This window comes from Microtus oregoni, unplaced genomic scaffold (assembly GCF_018167655.1).
Source record: "Microtus oregoni isolate MIOR12 unplaced genomic scaffold, Mior012 000060F_ref0000265, whole genome shotgun sequence".
In the NCBI taxonomy this organism is placed as follows: Eukaryota; Metazoa; Chordata; class Mammalia; order Rodentia; family Cricetidae; genus Microtus; species Microtus oregoni.
In genome coordinates, this window is record NW_024543870.1 from 10806590 (window position 1) to 10827253 (window position 20664).

At 46.7% G+C, this 20664-nt stretch overlaps 3 protein-coding genes across 4 annotated transcripts; 1 reads left to right on the plus strand and 2 right to left on the minus strand.

Moving 5' to 3' along the window:
• Positions 1–1962: 1962 nt before the first annotated feature.
• Positions 1963–9457, plus strand: Btbd18 (BTB domain containing 18). Its single transcript, XM_041639705.1, has 2 exons — positions 1963–2086; positions 7419–9457. The coding sequence occupies exons 1-2, from the start codon at positions 1963–1965 to the stop codon at positions 9455–9457; spliced, it is 2163 nt and encodes a 720-aa protein (XP_041495639.1).
• A 1056-nt stretch (positions 9458–10513) lies between these two features.
• Selenoh (selenoprotein H) lies at positions 10514–12263 on the minus strand. The gene is made up of 4 exons (XM_041639847.1): positions 12006–12263; positions 11764–11909; positions 11520–11650; positions 10514–10680 (listed from the first exon to the last, which is right to left on the minus strand). Exons 1-3 carry the CDS (start codon positions 12101–12103, stop codon positions 11550–11552), a joined length of 345 nt encoding a protein of 114 aa, XP_041495781.1. The 5' UTR covers positions 12104–12263; the 3' UTR covers positions 10514–10680; positions 11520–11549.
• A 646-nt stretch (positions 12264–12909) lies between these two features.
• Tmx2 (thioredoxin related transmembrane protein 2) lies at positions 12910–20582 on the minus strand. 2 transcript variants are annotated; one of them, XM_041639844.1, is made up of 8 exons: positions 20344–20582; positions 17264–17324; positions 16913–17026; positions 16529–16605; positions 14883–14989; positions 14643–14708; positions 14427–14556; positions 12910–13947 (listed from the first exon to the last, which is right to left on the minus strand). In XM_041639844.1, exons 1-8 carry the CDS (start codon positions 20530–20532, stop codon positions 13801–13803), a joined length of 891 nt encoding a protein of 296 aa, XP_041495778.1. In that variant the 5' UTR covers positions 20533–20582; the 3' UTR covers positions 12910–13800. The 2 variants fall into 2 exon arrangements, with proteins under 2 accessions (XP_041495778.1, XP_041495779.1); XM_041639845.1 differs by lacking the exon at positions 12910–13947 and having other exon boundaries at positions 14464–14556; positions 14654–14708.
• Between the last annotated feature and the right edge of the window lie 82 nt (positions 20583–20664).

Sequence of the window (20664 nt, forward strand, 5' to 3'; positions counted from 1 at the left end):
CCCGACCTCGGGCCTGCACTGGCTCCATGCTCCATTCCCAGAAACCCTCGCGCCCGAGATCCCTCTTCCGCGGAGTTGGGCCCCGGGGCCCAGGCGTGCGAGGCCATCTGCTTTGCAGGACCTTCTGTGACGCGGTTGCCTCCGCTTAACCCTCACTCCCTGGTTTCGGGATTGCGAGCCAGCGCCATCACTGAGACAGTGAGCCCACCTGCGCTGCTTTGCGCAACCTCCCTGCTAGAAACAACTGGAGCAGAGGAAACACAGGACAGCAGGACCGAATTTACTGCAGAACCGTTCCAGGTTGGGTCTGAGGACAAGGCTAGGTATTGGTACTTTGGAAAGCTTCCTTGTTCATCCACATTTCCTCTGGCTGGAGTGAGAATTAGTCTCACGCCCCCCTCCCCCGTTCCTCCAATCCCTTCTTGGTATAAGGCCTCACCTTTTATGTTTTGAGAACTGAGTTCACTAAATTGCCCATACTAGTCTGAAGCATATAATACTCCTGCTTGGCCTCCTGAATAATAGCTAGGATTACAGACGTGGGAACACCAAGCCCAGTTGATGCTTCTCTTTTCTTAATTTTCCTACTCGCTGTTTTCTTTCCTAATAGCTTTGACGTGAACTATTCAGACTCCTCAGTGCTACCTGAGAGAAAACTCCATAATCATACCAGAAAAAGAACACAGCCGTGCAGTAAGTGGGGCTGGGGTAATGGGCCTGGTGGGCGGGGACACAAACACACACACAAACACATATCTAGAAATTTAAGTCAGAATATCCATTTTGTTTGGGTGGGAAAGGAGGGTCAAATGCATACCTCTGTTTGCTCTGTTGTTAATCAGGCAGTTAACCAAGCTCACGAAGTCCATACATTTGCAAACTGACAAGATCATTCTGGTTCACTTTGATCAATCAATAGTGATTTTTTTTAATTTTTATTTATTATTATTTATTTATTTATTTTGGTTTTTTTCGAGACAGGGTTTCTCTGTAGCTTTGGTGCCTGTCCTGGAACTAGTTCTTGTAGGCCAGGCTGGCCTCAAAATCACAGAGATCCTCCTGCCTCTGCCTCCCGATTGCTGGGATTAAAGGCGTGGGCCACCACCTCCAGGCTTCAACAGGCCTTCCAAATCCTCTTTTCTTGATTGTGCACCCTCTGCTGGTTAGTGTGATAAGTGAGCTTAAAGAAAGGTGCACATGGCTTCCCAGAGTCAGTTTTATAGTCAGTATAGTCTTTCCAAGTGTGAAATCGAAAGTGTGCTGAGATGTGGTGCCCAGAGGGTTCACACTATAGGAGCAAATGAGAAAGGCTGAAGTATTGAATTTTCTTTTGAGTCCGAGTCTTTCTGTGCAGTCCAGGCTGGCCTCAAACTCAGTCCTCCCACCTTTTCTGCTCAGTTGTTTGAGTTACAAACACATACCACCATTGTCCACATTTGTTGTGTTCTGTTTTGTTGTGTTTGAGACAGGGTCTCACTAGCCTAGGCTGGCCTTGAACTCGTTATATTGGGAGGATGGGTGTCCTTGAATTCCTGATCTTACACTCTGCCTCCCAAGGACTGGACTACAGACACGCTCCACCATGTCTGGCTTGTTTAAAGGTTTTTAAAAGCCCTACATGATAAGTAGTGTTATTTCTGTTTCATGCATAGGAAAAGGGAGTCTCTGAGAAGTTAGGTCACCTGCGTGATGTTGTGCAGCTAGGCTAGTTAGGAGCAGAGCCAAGTGTCAAATGTAGACTTATCTCACAGCTTCTGCCTGAAACCACTGTTACAATAGTCTTTCTTGAGATTATCCTCAGCATACCTTCTCAGCTGATGTTTCTTCAACTTGTCGCTCAAATTTCTCCACCATTTCAAAGACAAAAAATAAATTAGGTTTAATTATACCTCTGAAATATATTATCTCACCCACAGGAATCTGAGCCGTGAAAACTTAGAAGATTTATTGACCAGATACAACATGTGCTCTCCTGCCAGTTCCAAAATCCTCTACAGGAATCCCCGGTTCCTCCGGGTAGCTTTTCTGCAGCTTCGTCACCAGCAGCAGAGCGGTGTGTTTTGCGATGCCCTTCTGCAGGCAGAGGGTAAGAAAATAAAGGAGGTTCAGCTGAAAATCACTGTTGAACAAGGTAAAATAGGTCCAAGGCCAGAGGTAAATAATAAACCCAGGAGAATGTTCTTGCCTATAAATATTGTAACTCTTTGGTGGAAATTGTTTTGTTTCCAGGATGATCAGTGTTGGGAGGAGATGGGGTGTTGGTGGTGTTGTTTTGTTAAGGTGGGGTCTCACTGTGCCGCTCTGTAGAACTCACTGTATAGACCAGGCTGGCCTCTGCCTCCCCAGGGCAGGGATTAAAGGCTTTCTTTCACCACCACACCTGGTTTAGGGTAAGTCTTGTTTTTGTTTTTGAGACAGGGACTCATTCAGCCTAGGCTTTCCTCAAACTCCATGTAGCTGAAAAGGGCCTGGGACTTCTAATTTTCCTGCCTCCTGAATGTACCACCATCCTAACATGATAAAGAGCTGAGGATCAGTCCTGGGTTTTTTTGTTGTTGTTTTTTTTTTTTTTTAAATATTTATTTATTTATTTATTTATTTATTATGTATACAATATTCTGTCTGTGTGTATGCCTGCAGGCCAGAAGAGGGCACTAGACCCCATTACAGATGGTTGTGAGCCACCATGTGGTTGCCGGGAATTGAACTCAGGACCTTTGGAAGAGCAGGCAATGCTCTTAACCTCTGAGCCATCTCTCCAGCCCTGTTGTTTTTGTTTTTTGCATGCTAGGCAGTCATTCTACCAAATGAGCTCTCCCCAGCCCCTCTAAAACTCTTCTTAGAAGGAAAATTGTGGGGACCGGAAAGCTAGCGATGGCTATGAGCACTGCTGCTCTTCCAGAGGACCCTAGTTCAGTTCCCAGCACCCACATTTCAGTTTATCACTGTCTGTCACTCACACATGTTGATGCACAGATATATACATGCATGTAAAGCACGTAAAATAATTAGGAAAATTTTAAACAGTTAAACTGTTACTATGCTTTTTCCTCCTACAATTAAACTAGAATGGGGAGAGAAAGAGAACTCATTAGCTAAGAACATCTGCTGATTTTTGTACCAGCTTACAACCAGTCATAACTCAGGGGATCCAATGCCCTGTCAGCAACAGAAATATGAATTTAAAACATAAAATTAGGGCCGGGCGGTGGTGGCGCATGCCTTTAATCCCAGCACTTGGGAGGCAGAGGCAGGTGGATCTCTGTGAGTTCGAGACCAGCCTGGTCTACAGGAGCTAGTTCCAGGACAGGCTCCAAAACCACAGAGAAACCCTGTCTCGAAAAACCAAAAAATAAAAAAATAAAAAAAATAAAAAATAAAAAAAACCATAAAATTAGGAAGTTAAAGGATCACCAATTCAAGGAGAGCCCAGGCTACAGAGTGAGTCATACTCATGCATGCTACTCCTGTATGTACTTAGGCTCGGTCACACACAAATACATGTTTATTTCGTGAGCTGGGAGGTGTTGCTGCAGTCCCTAGGTGAAGGTCAGTTTTCTCCTTTTATCCTCTGAGTTTAAGGGCTGAACTCAAATCTGTAGGCGTGGTCAGCTCCTAGCACTTTCCATGATAAGGCATCTTTTGAGACCCTGTCTCAAAACAAAAAACAAACATAATCTGTCAGTGGTGGCACACACCTGTAATCCCAACACTCCGGAGACAGAGGCTTGAAAATTTCTGAGTTCAAGGCTAGAGATAATTCCAGGACAGCCAGGGCTACTTACAGAGAAAAACAAAACCAAAAAAAAAAAAAAAAAAAAAAAAAAAACCCACAAAAACCCCAAACAAGCCGGGCAGTGGTGACGCACGCCTTTAATCCCAGCACTCGGGAGGCAGAGGCTGGCGTATCTCTGTGAGTTCGAGACCAGCCTGGTCTACAAGGCTAGTTCCAGGACAGGCTCCAAAACCACAGAGAAACCCTGTCTCGAAAAACCAAAAAAAAAAAAAAAAAAAAAAAAACAAAAAAAAAAAACCCAAACAACAAAAATAATACAAAGCTGGGGTGGGAGGTACTGACTGGAGAGATGGCTCATCAGTTAAAAGTACTTGTGTTTTGCAGAGAACCTTGGTTCCGTTCCCAGCATCCACATGGCAGCTTAGTGTTTATCCAGTTCCAAGAAAGCTAGTGCCCTCTTCTGGCCTCAGGCATCACTGAAAGCAAAACATTTATACAAATAAAATAAAAATATATAAAATTTTAAAAAGTTGGGGCTGGAAAGATGGCTCAGAAGTAAAGAGCGCTGGCTGCTTGCTCTTCCAGAGGTCCTGAATTCAATTCCCAGCAACCACACGGTGGCTTACAGCTGTCTGTAATGAGATATGGTGCATATGTATAGGCAGAAAACTATATATAAAATAAATATTTTTAAAAAAAGTCGGGCATATAACTCAGTTGACAGAGCCTTAGTATAGTTTCATGAAGCTCTAGGTTCAGTTCCCCAGAATAGATTACACCAGGCACAGCGGTGCATGCCTGTAGAAGCAGGATCAGAATAGATTACACCAGGCACAGCGGTGCATGCCTGTAGAAGCAGGATCAGAATAGATTACACCAGGCACAGCGGTGCATGCCTGTAGAAGCAGGATCAGAAGTTCAGCTCATACTTTACTTCAGAGGGAATTTTAAGCCAGCCTCGATCACATGATATTTGGCCTAAAAATAGCTAAGTAAGAAGGTAGCGAGATGGCTCATTGGCTAAAAGTACTAGGTGTGCAAGCATGAGGACCTGAGCTCAAATCCCTAAAACCCAAGACAAGTCTGTGCCTTGAATGCCCCATACAAGGAGATGGGAGGCCAAAGACAGAACCCTGGAATCTCAAATACAGCTGGTCTGGTGTAGAGAGCAGATAGAAACAAACAGATCCTGTGTCAAAGTAAGTGAAAAGTGAAGACAGATATCCCAGGGTGTCCCCTGACCTATATGTATATGCTATCACACACACATCCGTGCCCACAGACACACAAATAGGAGCTAGGGAGATGGCTCAGTTGGTAAAGTGCTTGTCTTTCAAGCATGAGAATCTAAGTTTGGCTTGTTGGCACCCATATAAAAAGCTGAGTGCCTTGATATGTTCCTGTAATTCCAATGCTAGGGATTTGGAAACAGAAGGACCCCTGGGGTCCGTTGGCTAACCAGTCTAGCCAAATTGGTGAGGTCCAGGTTCAATCAGAGACCCTGTCTTAAAGGATAAGGTAAACAATTGACTGAGGTCAACTTCTGGCTTCCAAGTACCCTAAATAAATATATATAAAGGAACTATAGGGGTTAGGGAGATTGCTCTATGGGTAATGAATTTAACATGTAAATGTGAAGACCTGAGTTTGAATCCTCAGACCCCAGGTAAAGCCAGTACAGCTCTGTGCACCTCCAGTCTCAGTGCTCCTTTGCCTAGGTGGCAGGCAGAGGCATGAAAATCCTTGAAAGCTTATAGACCAGCTAGCCTGGCCTTTTGAATAGCAAAGAGACCCTATGTCAATAAGGCGAAAGGTGGGGATGACACTTGAGGTTGTCCTTTTACTTCCACAAGCACACAGTCGCTTGAAGACATCACCCCTTCAGAGACACGTATGCACACGCCCAAAGGAGACGAGAGCCTGATGTAGTGGTGTACATCTTTAATCAGTATTGTCAAATGGCTCATGGATTTGAGCTAAGTCTGGGGTATAACCAGGCCTTGTCTGAAAATAAGCAAAGAAAAACAAATTGCAAGTTTTATGGGCATAGAAAATCTATAAAATGCACATAATAGCCTAATGGGATAGTTGCAAAAGTTTAAGATATGTCAAGCACTTAAGAATTTTTTTGTTTAGTTGGGTCTTTTGAAAACAAGATTTCTTGCTGGGCAGTGATAGCTCATGCCTTTAATCCCAGCATATGGGAGCAGAGGCAGACAGATCTGAGTCTGAGGCCAGCCTGGTCTACAGAGCGAGTTCCAGGAGAGTCAGGACTACACAGAGAAACCCTATCTTGAAAAATCAAAACGAGGGCTGGAGAGATGGCTCAGAAGTTAAGAGCACTGACTTCCAGATGTCGTGAGTTCAATTCCCAGCAACCACATGGTGGCTCATAACTATCTGTAATGAGATCTGGTGCCCTCTTCTGGTCTGCAGCATATATGTAGGGAAAATGTTGTAAATATAATTAATAAATAAAAATCTTTTAAAAAAAAGAAAAAAAAACAAAAGGAAAACAAAATTAATTTATCCTATGTAAACAGATTGCACCTTTGTTTTCTGGCCACTCAGACTCAAATAATCACACGTAAACTGTATTAATTACAACACTGTTTGGTCAATAGTTTATGTGTATTCTTACCCATTTCTTTTAATCTGTGTATCACTACGAAGCTATGGCCTACCTGTAAGGTTCCGGCATGTTTCCTTTGGCAGCTAAGTGGCAACTCCCTGACTCTCACCTCCTCCCTCTATATATCCCTGTTTGGATTTCCCACTTGGTTGTACTCTGCTAAGCCATTGGCTAAAACAGCTTTATTCATCAACCAATAAAAGCAACACATACACAGAAGGACCTCCCACTTCACTCCTATAGCTCATATTGGCCTTGAGAATGACTGTGAACTGCTGATGTTTCTACCTTCCAAGTTTTGAGGTTACAGGCATGCACCACTAAACCTCACTTAGATACGGTTTTTTGTTTGTTTGTTTGTTTTCTTGGTTTTTTGAGACAGGATTTCTCTATAGCTTTGGAGCCTGTCCTGGAACTAGCTCTTGTAGACCAGGCTGGTCTCGAATTCACAGAGATCCGCCTGTTTCTGCCTCCTGAGTGCTGGGATTAAAGGCGTGTGCCACCACTGCCTAGCCTAGAATATGGCTTTTTAAAGCCCTAAGCATCTACTATAGTTGGAGGCTGCTCATTCATTTCCTGTCCGCCCAGACCCAAAATAACCACACATAAACTGTATTATTACAACACTGCTTGGCCTATTAGCTCATGCTTTTTATTGGCTAGCTCTTATATCTTAAATTAGCCCATTTCTATTAATCTGTGTATCACCATATGGTTGTGGCCTATGGGTAAGGTCACATCCAGTGTTTGCCTCCTGCAGTGGCTACATGGCAACTCTGACTCCGCCTACTATCTATCTATCTATATATATATATATATATATATATATATATATATATATATATTTAGCCTGGCTATATTAAGCCATTGGCTGAAAGCAGTTTTTTTATTAACCAATGGCAATAAAACATATTCACAATATACAGAGGGGAATCCCACATCACCCTACATTATATGATACTGTTTTTTGTTTTCAAATTAGTGATTTTTGTTATTGGAACTAAAAACAGACCAAAGAAAAAGCATAACAAGTGTGTATTTCCCCCCCAGGTGAGGCTGTCCCAGCCCACTGCTGCATCCTGTCTGCCTGTAGTCCCTTCTTCACAGAACGTCTGGAGCGAGAAAGGCCAGTTCAGGGTCGGAAGGTGGTGCTGGAACTGGGAGGCCTAAAGATCAGGACACTTAGGAAGCTGGTGGATTTCCTGTATACTTCGGAGATGGAAGTATCTCAGGAAGAAGCCCAGGATGTGCTTTCTGCTGCCCGTCAGCTCCGAGTCTCCGAGCTGGAAACCCTTCAGCTGGAGGGTGGTAAGTTAGTAAAGGCTCCCCAGGGCCGAAGACTAAACAGAGAGTGCTTACAACCACCCAGTGCCGCACCAATCTCTGCCAGAGTGGTCACACCCAGCCCCCGCCCTCGAGCTCTACTACCTGCCCCCCAGACTCCTGGTCCTCTTGGAGCAGTGAGGTTGAAGTCCTCAGGGAAAGAAGAGGGGCCTCACAAAAAGAGCAGCTTAACAACTGTGGATAGCTTGCCAGAGACCCTTTTACTCAAGAAGAAGGCCAGGGTTTGCTCGACTCAAGAGAGAAGCTCGTCTCCATCAAGCCAGAGAGAAGGGCCTACGGAGAAGAGGGACCCTGCTCTAGGCCCTACGGCACATTGCCATCCTGCCTTGTACCCTTCTATGGATGAGCAGCTGTTGCCCCGCAAGATCAGGCTGAGTCGCTCAAAGCCATCAGCCCATGTCTGTACACCTGGGCCTTCTAGCGTTCTAAGTGGTCCCAGTTCAGTGCCCACAGCTCCTGGCCGGCGTCTCTGGAGGCAGAGAAATGTAAGTGGAGCAGCACAGGCTGTGGACAAGCAGAAGCCAGGGGACATCAGTCCTCTGGAGAGCACTCCAGACCCATCAGATGTTAGGAAGACAGGTGGCGCCAGGAAGCAGAGCCCCGAATTCCGAGCCCTTGCCTCCAGCTCTGTAGAGGAGGGGCAGGTTGGGAGAGTAAAGCTTAGGAAGATTGTCAATGGTACCTGCTGGGAGGTGGTGCAGGAGCCTCCCCTCAGAAACACCCGAGACAGCCCCCAGGTCCCAGGACCCTCGGGCGTAGAAGAGCCTTCAGGAACTCTGCTGGCCTCAGTCAGTGTGCAGGAAATACCTGCTGGATCCCAGCTGTGTCAGGACTCCCCAGAGAGCCCGGGGCTACAGGACATTTTGCTCTGTGCTAGCCACTCCCCAGACCACCCTGTGGTGAAGTCAGATTTTGGGTCCAGCCCGATGCTGATAGGGAAGGAGCCTGTGCTGAACCTCGACTGCAGCGAGCCCTACACGTTTGACACAGCCCTGCTGGGCCAGCCCTGTGAAGCTGAGCAGTACCGGATCACAAGCGCTGCGGCCACCAGTGAGCTGGAAGAGATTCTGGACTTCATGCTATGTGGCTCAGATGCTGAACCACCAGTAGGATCTCTGGAGAGTCCTGGGGCTGAAGGCTGCAGAACCCCAAGTTATCACCTGTCAGAAACAGGAAAGAATTGGATTGAAGGGGAAGAATGGTGTTTGCCAGACATAGAACTCTGGCCCAGAGACCTTACAGGATTGGAAAAGGAACTGGTTGGTGAAAACAAAGAGCCAGTTGAGCCGCTTAGCCCCTTTGTCATGCCCTCTGAGAACACAGAATCAGCTGAGCCCCTTAGCCCCCTTGTCATGCCCTCTGAGGTGAACAGAGAGGCACTTTCCCTGAGAAGCTCTTGGACTCCAGACCTTGAAGTTACCAGCTCCCAGCCACTGGATGGTCAGGGAGAAAAACTTCTCCACCTTGACTCCCCTGACTCTTCCCAAAGGTCTTACAGGGATCTCTCACTTCCATGCTCAAACTGGGTAGAGACAGGGCTGGATGAGGTATTGTATCCCGCGTCCAAGGCAGTCAGGGAAGTGTCTACTAACCCTGAACTGCGGGACCCATGTCCTGGCAGTTCTGAAGACGAAGAGATTGACGTGGTGAACTGGGCAGAGGAGGATAGGCTAGGGCCTGGTGTTCCCTCTGTCTGGCCTGACCCTTCCTCAGAGTCAGAAACAGAGATTGATATAGTAACATAGTGGACAGGTAGGGCGGGGCAGGACTCCTAGGAGGGTGACAACTGTTGATCAGCAAAAGGCTTTCTTGGGAGAAAAGCAAGCACATGTCCCCTCCTCAGCACTGATCTCCCTTCCCCAGGTTTGTGTGCCAGGCAGAAGTTAAATAAATAGCAATACCATGAATAGAAAATTATGAACCTGAGCTATTTCTTTGTAATCCATTTTTCAGTGACAAAATAATTGTGGTCCCCAACTCTAGTTAAGATATAGGAATAGTTAAGACTAGGCCTTTCACAGTTCAAGAGATCTGACAGTCACTGAAAATTCAGGGACAGTCTGTGTTCTACTTAAAGGATGTCTGCGAAGGAATGAAGCTATCTTACATAGAGCACCAGAATGAGTGGGATCTCAAATGCCCAGGCTGGCACTGAACTGCCTCAGCCCCTGTGGCTGGTGTCACAGTCGGCCATGAAGCCCAGCCACGGGGCTTACTCACTGCCAGAATGACAAGCCTAGCAAAACCCTCAATGGGCCTAGAAGATGTTCTCTCCATAAGCACTTCCAAGAAGTAGATTAAAAGTAGTTGCTTTAAAAACTTTACTTTGGGGGATGCAGAGATGGCTCGGTGGTTAAGAGCACTGTCTGCTCTTCCAGAAGTCCTGAGTTCAATTTCTGGCAACTAACTACATGGTGGCTCACAACCATCTGTAATGAGATCTGGTGCCCTCTTCTGGCCTGCAGGCATATATGCAGACAACACTGTATACATAATAAATAAATAAATTTTTATAGTTTTGTTTTGTTTTACAAAAAACAATCTGGTCTTGTAGGCCAGGTTAGCCATGAATTTTCAGTCTTCCTGTCAGTCTCCCAGGTGCTGAGATTGCAGGCATACAGCACCAAACACAGCAACATCCATGTTTTTTTAAAAGCATCTCACGTTTTAACATAGACCCTACAGTTCCCACACAGAAGTTACTTTACATTATGAAAAATACAAAGACCAACAACAAACAACCCATGAAGCCGGTTGTGCCGTCCTTTTAAGACTAAATTTAAATTTGACCCATGCTCGCAGACACTTTAATTTTAACTTTTATTAAACCAATCCAAATAACTTTTACAAGGGCTGCCTCACAACGGAACCATCATTTCTGGTGAGGAAGAAACTGTGGCTTCAGGTACATAGCTTAAGTTTGGCCATGCACTATCATAAATGCTTCAACATCTCCAGGGAATGAAGGCTGCAAATAGATAAGGGAACATGAGTAGGTTCCAGGAATCACAAGGACCAAGAGAGACATGCACAGTCCCAGCTATGGTTAGCCACACAAAAACCCAAAATCCAGAGTGCACTCAACATGCAAGTGCAGAAAACATGCCAAAGCACAGTATGAAGCACTAGGGACAAAATAAGTCCACGTAGCTAATAAGGGAGTTGGGGGGGGGGGGATGCTATCTTATCACACAGACTATTACAAAAACCAGAAAAGTGCATGTAAAGCTAAGTAACAGCAAAGATTCTGGAGAGACCTTATCTACAGAGACTGACATGTCGGGGCTGGAGAGATGGCTCAGTGGTTAAGAGCGCTCAGTGGTTAAGAGCATTGCCTGCTCTTCCAAATGTCCTGAGTTCAATTCCCAGCAACCACATGGTGGCTCACAACCATCTGTAATGAGGTCTGGTGCCAAAACCTCTTCTGGCCTGCAGACATACACACAGACAGAATATTGTATAAATAAATATTAAAAAAAAAAACCTGACATGTCACACTGTCGAACCAGTAACATTTGCAAGAGTCATGAAATTAAAATAGTCACCTGCCAGGCGGTGGTGGCGCACGCCTTTAATCTCAGCACTCGGGAGGCTGAGGCAGGCGGATCTCTGTGAGTTCGAGGCCAGCCTGGTCTACAAGAGCTAGTTCCAGGACAGGAACCAAAAGCTACGGAGAAACCATATCTCAAAAATCCAAAAAAAAAAAAAAAAAAGTCACCAAAGATGGGTGATTGCTCTGTGAGATAGCTGTAAGTGTTGAGACTTTCACAGTCTGCCCAATGTGCGTTCCTGCGTCGTGATGCAAACCTCAGCATGGGGGCTCCCTGCCCAACGATCTTAGGAAAGGTACTTCTTCAATTCTTTAACCACCTCTTGAGGCTCAGGAAATTTGAGCTTTCGTGGTGGGCCCTTCTTTATACCGGTCCAGAGTTCAGCACCTGAGAAGGATCGGATAAAGCTAAATCATGATGGCACCCACTACCCCATCCCCTCAGTCATAGGTGCTCGGGTTTCGTTTCCCGCCCCTAACCCCATCGCGGCCTCCACTCACGGCTGTTGTCCGCGCGCAGCAGCGTCACCTCGAAGCTGCCCCTCCGCGGCTTGGAGGGGTTCACCTGCACAGGCAGCTCTGGGGCCTCCAGCTGCAGAGCCTGGCTCAGGGCAGCAGCGTGGCGCCCGTAGACGCGTCAGCTCGTGCTGCGGACACAGGGATTGCAGACGGGGCCTGTGGTCCCAGCGGCCCGGGTCTACGCTTCCCGTCCGCCCCCTCCCCACGACTCCCCGGCCCCTCACCAGTGCTCAATGACCACCGCCGGGCCCTCCGCCAGTTTCTCGCGCTTGTCCACAGTCTCTGCCGGCGCGGCCTTCCGCTTTCTTCCGATAGGGGCCATGGTGGGGACCTCCGGCGGCAGATGCAATGTGGGGCTGGGGCGCTGGTAGGATAGGGTGGCGACGCAGACCCGAAGGACAAAGTTACAGCTCCAAATCCCAGCTTTCAAGTACAAGCCTCTCGGGGAAGGAAGCGCGGGTAAAGGCACCCACGTGACCTGAAGGCGGGACCTTCAAGCACGACCACGCTGCCATCAGAAGGGGGTGGGGGCGGTGCCGAGGACCGGATCAAACCACCCTGTGCTGCGTAGGGGACGTGCACGAGGGACTCAGGGAGAAAACAAAAAGCAAAAACAAAAAAAAAAAAAAAAAAAAAAGGCTTGGCGCCGGGTAGGGACTCTCTGTACCTAAACCGTCTACTCCAGAATCGGTGGACCAATTCCACGTGAAGTTTACACCGCATTTCCGTGCCATTTGTACAGACTACAGAAACTCGCTAACTTGAACCGAACTTGGAGATCCAAGTCCTCACGTGGTGAAACCAAAGGGTGTGGCCTTTTATGGAAGTGGACTTTGAACCCCAGCCCATTTACGACCCAGGCGCAGTAGCTGGCGCCTTTAGTCTCAGGTAACTCTCAGGTATTTAGGTGAATCAAGGGGATGGTGGTTCAGAGGTTAATCCCTCCAACAGATCAAGACCCTCACCCACAAACTTAAAAAAAAAAGTTAATTGGGCTCTAGAGCTGTGTTTGGCTTAGAGTACCTGAGTTCAATGTTCAATCTTAGGTTCAAAAAAGAGCAACAACAAAAATTGGAGCAGTCCCTTCGCAGCTGCCCACTTTCTAATAAAGGAGAAACACCAAGGCAATCAAAATAACAATCCCTTTATTAGGGAAAGCTGTGTGGACAGTAGGAGAAAACGGCTGCCCCAGCCCTGGCGCTTTCTTCTGGTCCCAAAACGCAAAAGAAACTCTCAAGCTTGCATTGTCCTTCCTCTCGGTTCCCAATACAGGCGGATCATTCAATTCTATTTCCAACGATGGAAATTCTGGTTGAAGGTTTTTCATCGGGATCAGAGACACTTAAAGATTAAATTACAACACACACCCCTTTTCGGTGTTCGGCCTTCATGGATGATCGTGCACCACATGCATACAGGGCCAGCCAAGGCTAGGAGGTGATGTTGGAGTCCCTGGACTACAGATGCGGACAGTCCAGGCCCCCATGCGACTGCTAGGCATCCTCCGGGAGAGCCAGTGCCCTTAACTACTGGGCCATCTCACCAATCCCTTAAGATTAACTGCTTTATGAATGCTTCAGATCAAACCAGAAAGGCCTAAAGGAAGAACGGCTCTTTGAGGAAGAATTCCTAGTGCTTAATACTCTGACATCTAATATTAGAGTTTAATTTAGTCGATGCTTTGCAGGCTCACTAGGAGGAATAATGAAACCACAGCCTGGTGATATCCAAGCGTTGAAAAGCAGTTTACACACTGATTCAACCTTGGAGGGAAACTTTTTCTACCTCTATGAGATCATCTCTCCCAGAAACACTTGGCCAGGGTAGAACAGTCCTTCATTGCTTCATGGTTCCCAAGAAGCTTCTTTAAAAACCAGAAGCAGGCACCCTGCCCCAACCCAGGCACAGTCAAACAAGAGAAAACAAACGGCCACAGCCTTAGGCAAGGATTGTGGTTACAGCTGGAATTGGGCCTCAAAGGTGCCGGAAGTCCAGAGGCAGCAAGAACAAAGCAGGGTCCTATTTGTCCTTCTTGTTTTCCCCATCTGGCACAGCAGCGGGAGCAGGGACCACAGGCTTCTCTTCCAACACACTGTCTCCACCCTTTGACAGCTTCTTGGCTCGTTGGTAGAGCTCGTTCAGATTGAATTCTCGAATCACATTCTCCTATGCGAAAGTGATGAATATCAGACACTAGGTAGGAAGGTAAAGTTCAGAGCTGGGGAGTAGGAAGTATTTAGCTAAACTAAGTATTTAGTCTAGACAACAGAGGGCAGAAATCTGCCCTAACTTTTCTTTGGCATTTATGTGTCTATTAGCCGTCAATTTTTATGCCAATATTGTATGTACACACATGCAACTGTGAAGCAAGCCCATGAGCCAGCTGTTACTGCCTCCAGTGTACTGATGAGGACCTCATTGCCTACAGATCACAGGCACCTCACAGAGCATGCCTTTATGGTTGTCCTCAGTATTAGCAGCAAGCAAGTAACAAACCTGCAGAGCGACTTACTAGGTGACATCCAGTAACTGATCAACACCCTCAAAACTGGTGGGCAAGGGCAGGATTAAACCCAGACTAACTACAGAGCCCATTCACAGCTGTATCCTTCTCCAAACCACTGCCCATTTTTTTTTTTATGTACCTCAGAAAAGGTCCATGAGACAGCTCGTCCTTTCTTGTCAATCTGTGGCCGCCGCATAACCTCCTTGCCACCTTGGAACAGGATCAGGGTGGGGAGTTGTTTGGTGAGGGGTGACGTGCTCACTTTGTACCTACAAGGCCAGAGAGGACTTTGTATATCACTTACATCACTCTAAGAAAGTCTCAGCTCCGACCCTCTTCCCAGGTATCTACATACCGTGTGCTAACATCGGTATAGCGTCCAACATCTACCTTCCCAAAATTGAGCCCTGGACAGTTGTACCTGCAAAAACATATACTATTTAACATGCTGAAAAATACTGGGATGGATCAAGGGAACTGGAAATGCAGATAACTAGGTAAGAAAGGGGGAAAGAACTGTGGATGTGCTAAATTAGAGGAAAGGAAGGCAGGCACCACGCTTCCATTTTTGACAGGCTTCACCCTGCATACTCACTTGAGGGAAAGGTCAGCATAGATGGGAGCAAATGACTGACAATCATTAGACCAATTGGCAAAGAACTCCACAATCCAAGTGACCCTCTTGTCCCGCTCCAGCTCCTCCTGCCACACAGAAGGAAGAGAGGCTAGGCTCAAACAGCTGGGCATGAGAAGGTTCAGACCTGTGGCTAACGCCTTACACTGGGCTTTCCCTTCCCCACAACAAACCAGTGCCCTGACAACCTTTCCAGGTTTGTTGTACCAAAGACTGAATCCAGTGCCTCACACATGTGAGGCACGTACTCTACCATAAGCGAAATGGCCATTTTTTTTAAATAACCTAAAAATTTTTTAATTACATTTCTTATGTGGGTATAGGCACACAGGCCACTGCCCACTTACAGTTTTCTCTTTCCAGACTGAAGACAGAGGTTTGGCAGCAAGGACCTTCTTTTTATCCACTGAACTTTTTCTTTTAAAAGTTTATCTATCTATCTATCCATCTATCTATCTATCTATCTATCTATCTATCTATCTACCATTGATCTATTGTCTATTATCTATCATTTATCTATCAATCATTCTATCTATCTATCTATCTATCTATCTATCTATCGAGGACAACTCTGGGGAGTGGGTTCCCTCCTCTACCTTTCCATCTATCTATTTACCTGCCTATCTATCTATCTATCTATCTATCTATCTATCTATCTATCGAGGACAACACTGGGGAGTGGGTTCCCTCCTCTACCTTTCCATCTATCTATTTACCTGCCTATCTATCTATCTATCTATCTATCTATCTATCATATATCTATCGAGGACAACTCTGGGGAGTGGGTTCCCTCCTCTACCTTTCCATCTATCTATTTACCTGCCTATCTATCTATCTATCTATCTATCATATATCTATCGAGGACAACTCTGGGGAGTGGGTTCCCTCCTCTACCTTTCCAAGGGTTCCAGGGACCCAGCTCAGGTTGTCAGGCTTATGTGGCAAACACTTTCACCTGATGAGCCAACTCACCTGCCTACCAGCCTTTCCTTTGAGACAGACTCTTACTATGTAGCTGGGGCTGCCCTGGCACTCACTAGAAGCCTGCACTGGCCTGAAACTGTAGCCATCCACTGGATGGGGAGGGGCATACACCTTTAACCCCAGCATCTGGGAGGCAGAACAAGGCGGATCTCTTCATTCGAGGCCAGTCTGCTCTATGGAGGGAGTTCCAGGACAGGCAACGCTATATAGAGAAATCTTGTCTAAAAAACAAAAACGAGGGGGCTGGAGAGATGGCTCAATGGTTAAGAGCATTGCCTGCTCTTCCAAAGGTCTTGAGTTCAATTCTCGGCAACCACATGGTGGCTCACAACCATCTGTAATGAGGTCTAGTGCCCTCTTCTGGCCTGCAGACATACATGCAGACAGAATATTGTATACATAATAAATAAATAAATATTAAAAAAAAAACAAAAACAAAAATGAGGAAACAAACAAGCAGGAAACAGTTCCTGCGGCAGCTCTGCCCCAGCCTCTCGGCTACCAGCGTATCAGACTTGCACCACCAAGCCCAGGTACTCACTGCTGTCCTCAAGCAACATCTTTATGAACAGCGAGCACAACCCACACAGCAGAAGCCAAAGCGACAGAAGCAGGATACTCACGTCAATGGTTTTATCGCTGAAGTACTTGATGTACTCAGGACCCATGTACAGGGGGGGCTTGCAGGTCATCAGGAACACTGAGCACAGAGTTAACATGCATGTCAGAGATAACATATGGGGTCTCTTACAGATTTGTAAACCCACTTAGTATGTCAGACACCAAAGAATACACATGTCTACAGAGATCACCAGCATATATTCTTCTTAAAGTACTGTCCAAGTAAATACTTACCGCATACATATAATTAAAAGCTACAAATATAATTCATTAGGTGTAAGATAAAGATTGGAACCTGGTTCTCAAAAATCAAGCCTTTATCAAAGATCTTTACTATTCCAAATTATTAATTATAGAACCTTAACATAATAAATGCAGTTTCTCACCTATGCAGAGTGTGAGGTACAGTAGACCCATTCGAATATCCAGGCGGAAGAAAAGGATCGCGTTGGCCACTTTACTAAACATGAAGATGTTACCTACATGCTGCTCCACGGTGACTGGGACAGAGAGACCAGAGTCAGGCTGGGCGCAGGGCTCCCACTCTTTGTCCCTCCTCCTGGGGCACTTACAAGTGGGAATGGGGTGAGAGGACACAGAAGTCCACGGTCAAACTAGCCCCAGGCAGGAAATGTGGAACTAGTTCATTAAATAAGGCTCCTCTCCTCTACCACTAGAAGGGAGCTTCTGCAGGGCCAGAGTCCTAACCCCCAGCAGTGCAAAGCAGGTCGGCTTACTGGATCTACGGTTCTTCATCATCACGATGGCACTGAGGAACATCAGAATCTCCACTTCTCTCTGGAAGACAATCAGTCACAGCCACGTGGTGAATGAGGCTGATGGGACAGAGGGCAGAATGCAAAATGCAAAGCAAGAAATCCAGCTTGGGCTGATAATAAAGAGATAACTGGAGCTGGCTGAGGTGTAGTGGGACCAACAAGTCAAAAGAGCCAGGTTCAGAGTCCACCCTTGGCAACTGCATGTGTCTTTGAGCGAATCCCTGACCTTTGGGTTTCCTCTTTTTCCTCCGTCCCCACTTCTGTCCTTGAGACTTGCTCTCACTATCTTGCCCAGGCAATTCTACCTGAGCCTCTAAGGCACCAGGATTGTCGTGGCACATCACCACCAGAGCCACAGCACCCGTGTGGAGGTTAGACAACATGCCAGACTCACTTCTTCCATCTTCTCACTGTGTTGTCCAGGGCAGTTTCAAACTCACTATGCTCCTCCCCCCTCAGCCTCTCAAGGGCTGGATTCTTTTATCATTTGGTTTTGAGAAAGGATCTTGCTATATAGTTTAGGTTATATGTTTTTAATTTTGTTTTGTTTTCGAGAATGTTTTATAGGTCAGGGTGGCGCCCAGCCCCCTATGTTGGTCTACTTCAGACTTGTAATCTCCTTGGCCCCGCCTTCCAGATGCTGACAGTACAGATGTGCACTACCAGTGAATCTCAAACTTTTATTGTTTTGCATCTTCAGGATACACAGAGTGAGCCCACAGGAAGTACTGCACACATGTGAACCCTGCATTCTGGAGGGTAGAGCAGGAGAAAAGCCTAAAACCCAAACCTGTCTTAGTTGACGTCAGTTCCAGGCCAGTAAGGACTACAGGCACAGCTCCACTTTTGCGGGCATAGCCTGGCTCCTTTAATCTTTCAGGAGTCTACTCACGCCAAACTGGGACTCATAGTTCATTAAGAAAGTTTCACAGCTGGCCAGTATCGAGAGTTTGATGTGTGTTTGTTTTTAAAGAATTATCTTCATTTTACGTGAATTAGTGGTTTACTTGAATGTATCTAAGTGCACTGCGTGTCTAGTGCTCACAGACCAGAGGTGAGTGCTAGAACTGGATTACAGAGAGCTGCGACCTGACAAGTCGGTGTGAGGAACCTCTAGAAGAGTAGCCAGTGCTCTAAATCACTCAGCCATCTATCAAGCCCCAAGAGTTAAGGTCTTCTTGTGTTTTGTTTTCCAGACAGGATTTCGCTGTAGCTTTAGAGTCTGTCCTGGAGCTCTGTAAACCAGATTGTCCTTGAACTTATAGAGGTCCACCTGTCTCTGCTCCCTGAGTGCCAGGATTAAAGGCATGTGCCACCAGCACCCAGCCAAGTTGAGGTCTTCTTAAAACTATTTCAAAAGCAGGGTGGTATGTTCGGGTATGTGCAAATGAATGTAGGTGCCTGAAAAAGACTTCTAAACCTGGAGTTACAGGCAGCCATGAGACTCCTGATGTGGGCACTGGGAACCCAATTTGGATTATCAGAAGTGTATGTGAGGTTTGTTGTAGTGACGTTTGTTGTAGTGATATTTCATTTGTATTGTGATAAAGAAAGCTTGCCTAAAGATCAGAAAGTAAAACAGCGGCATTGATCAGCCTTACAGACCAGGCAGTGGTGACACACACCTTTAATTTTAGCCTGAGAGAGGGATATAAGACAGCTCTCAGATGCGGTCTCCTTCTAGATTCCCTGGAGGCAGGATCGCCATTTCCGACTGAGGTAGAGCTAAGAGTGGCTGGCTGTTTTGCTTTTCTGACCTTCAGGTTGAACTCCAGCTTCTGTCTCTGGGTTTTTATTAATTGTGCTACAGTTTGTTTTTGGTTTTTTGAGACAAAGTTTCACTGAGTAGCCCTGGCTGTCCTGGAACTCACTCCGTAGACCAGGCTGGCCTCAAATTCACAGAGATCCACCTGTTTCTGCCTCCCAAGTGCTGGCATTAAAGACTTGCGCCACCACCACCCAGTTTCATAAGGCGATTCTTAAGAGGCACCTGGCAGTGTTACAACTTATAAGGTACAAAGGAAAGTAGGGTTTTGGTGTGGTGTCATTTTGAGACAAGGTCTCACCATGTAGTCTGACCTGGAATGTGTGATACAGACCAGAAGAGCCTACATCAATTTCACAGAGATCCACCTGCCTCTGTCTCCAGAGTGCTAGGACCAACGGGGTACAACACAAATCCTGGCAAAAGTATGGTATCTTTAATGTAAACAAAGTTAATAATCTTGTTTGAGAGTCCCAGAAGTGTCTGAAGAAAGAAACGTGGCTTACCCAAGGTTATAGTAAAACCTTCCGGCCTTGAGTCTGGGTCACTGCCATTGTAACATAAATATTTGTACAGGAAAGGAATATTAGCTCTATGTCCACTACCTTCACAGCAATGTTAATTGTTCTGAAATTATTGCCCCCCTCCCTGCCTCGTGTTTTTGTAGCCTTCCCTGTTTCTCCACCCCCCTGAAGATGATAGGGTGTGCAGTTACAGTGTCTGGGCAGTCCTGCGGTTGCTTTTCCACCTGAGTCATTTTGAGTTAGCGACCTAAGTGGGCCGGCCTATAAGAATTGAACGGGGTAAGGCAGCACTTTCTGAGCACTGTGTGACCTTGGGAAAGTTGTCTAACTACACTGAGATCAATTTGCCAAACAGACAGACAGATGACAGATAGATAGATAAATAGATAGATGGATAGATATAGACAGATAGATGGATGGATAGATGACAGACACATGATAGATACATGATAGATATAGGTAGATGGATGGATAGATAGATGGATAGATAGACAGACAGACAGACAGATAGATAGATGATAGACAGAAAGATAGAAAAACGGTATTTCTACTACTGGTCTGTCTTCCTCGCCGGCGCCCCGGGAAGCCTGGCAACCCTGTAGAACACCGTTCCTGTGTGGAGGAAACCCTGGATTCTGTTTCTCCATCTTAAGCCAGGAGGTTCCCGAAATGTCCTCCCACACTTTCCCGTGCACCCGCCGGCGCGGGGATGGTCAAGGTCGGGAGCTACCGAGGCAGGGGGCGCTCACCCAGTCAAAGTCACACGGGTTGCCATCCTCGCGCTGCGTGGGGAGACCGCTGCAGATCGGCGGCAGTTTCCTCACGAGGAGGAACGCGGCGGACAGCAGCGCGGACAGCAGGCAATAGGGCCGAGCCAGCCATCGAGAAAGCCGCGGCACCGAGTACACCAGGGCGATCAGAGGCGCGAGGACAGCCATCTTCCCAGCCGGGTCCCTCGCCGGCTCCGTCCCGCCCCCGGCTCGTCCCTCCGCCGCCCCTCGACAGCGAGGCTTCTATTGGGCGGGAGAGCAGAGGCAACGCCTCCGGACCCGGATGTAGATGTCTTATTG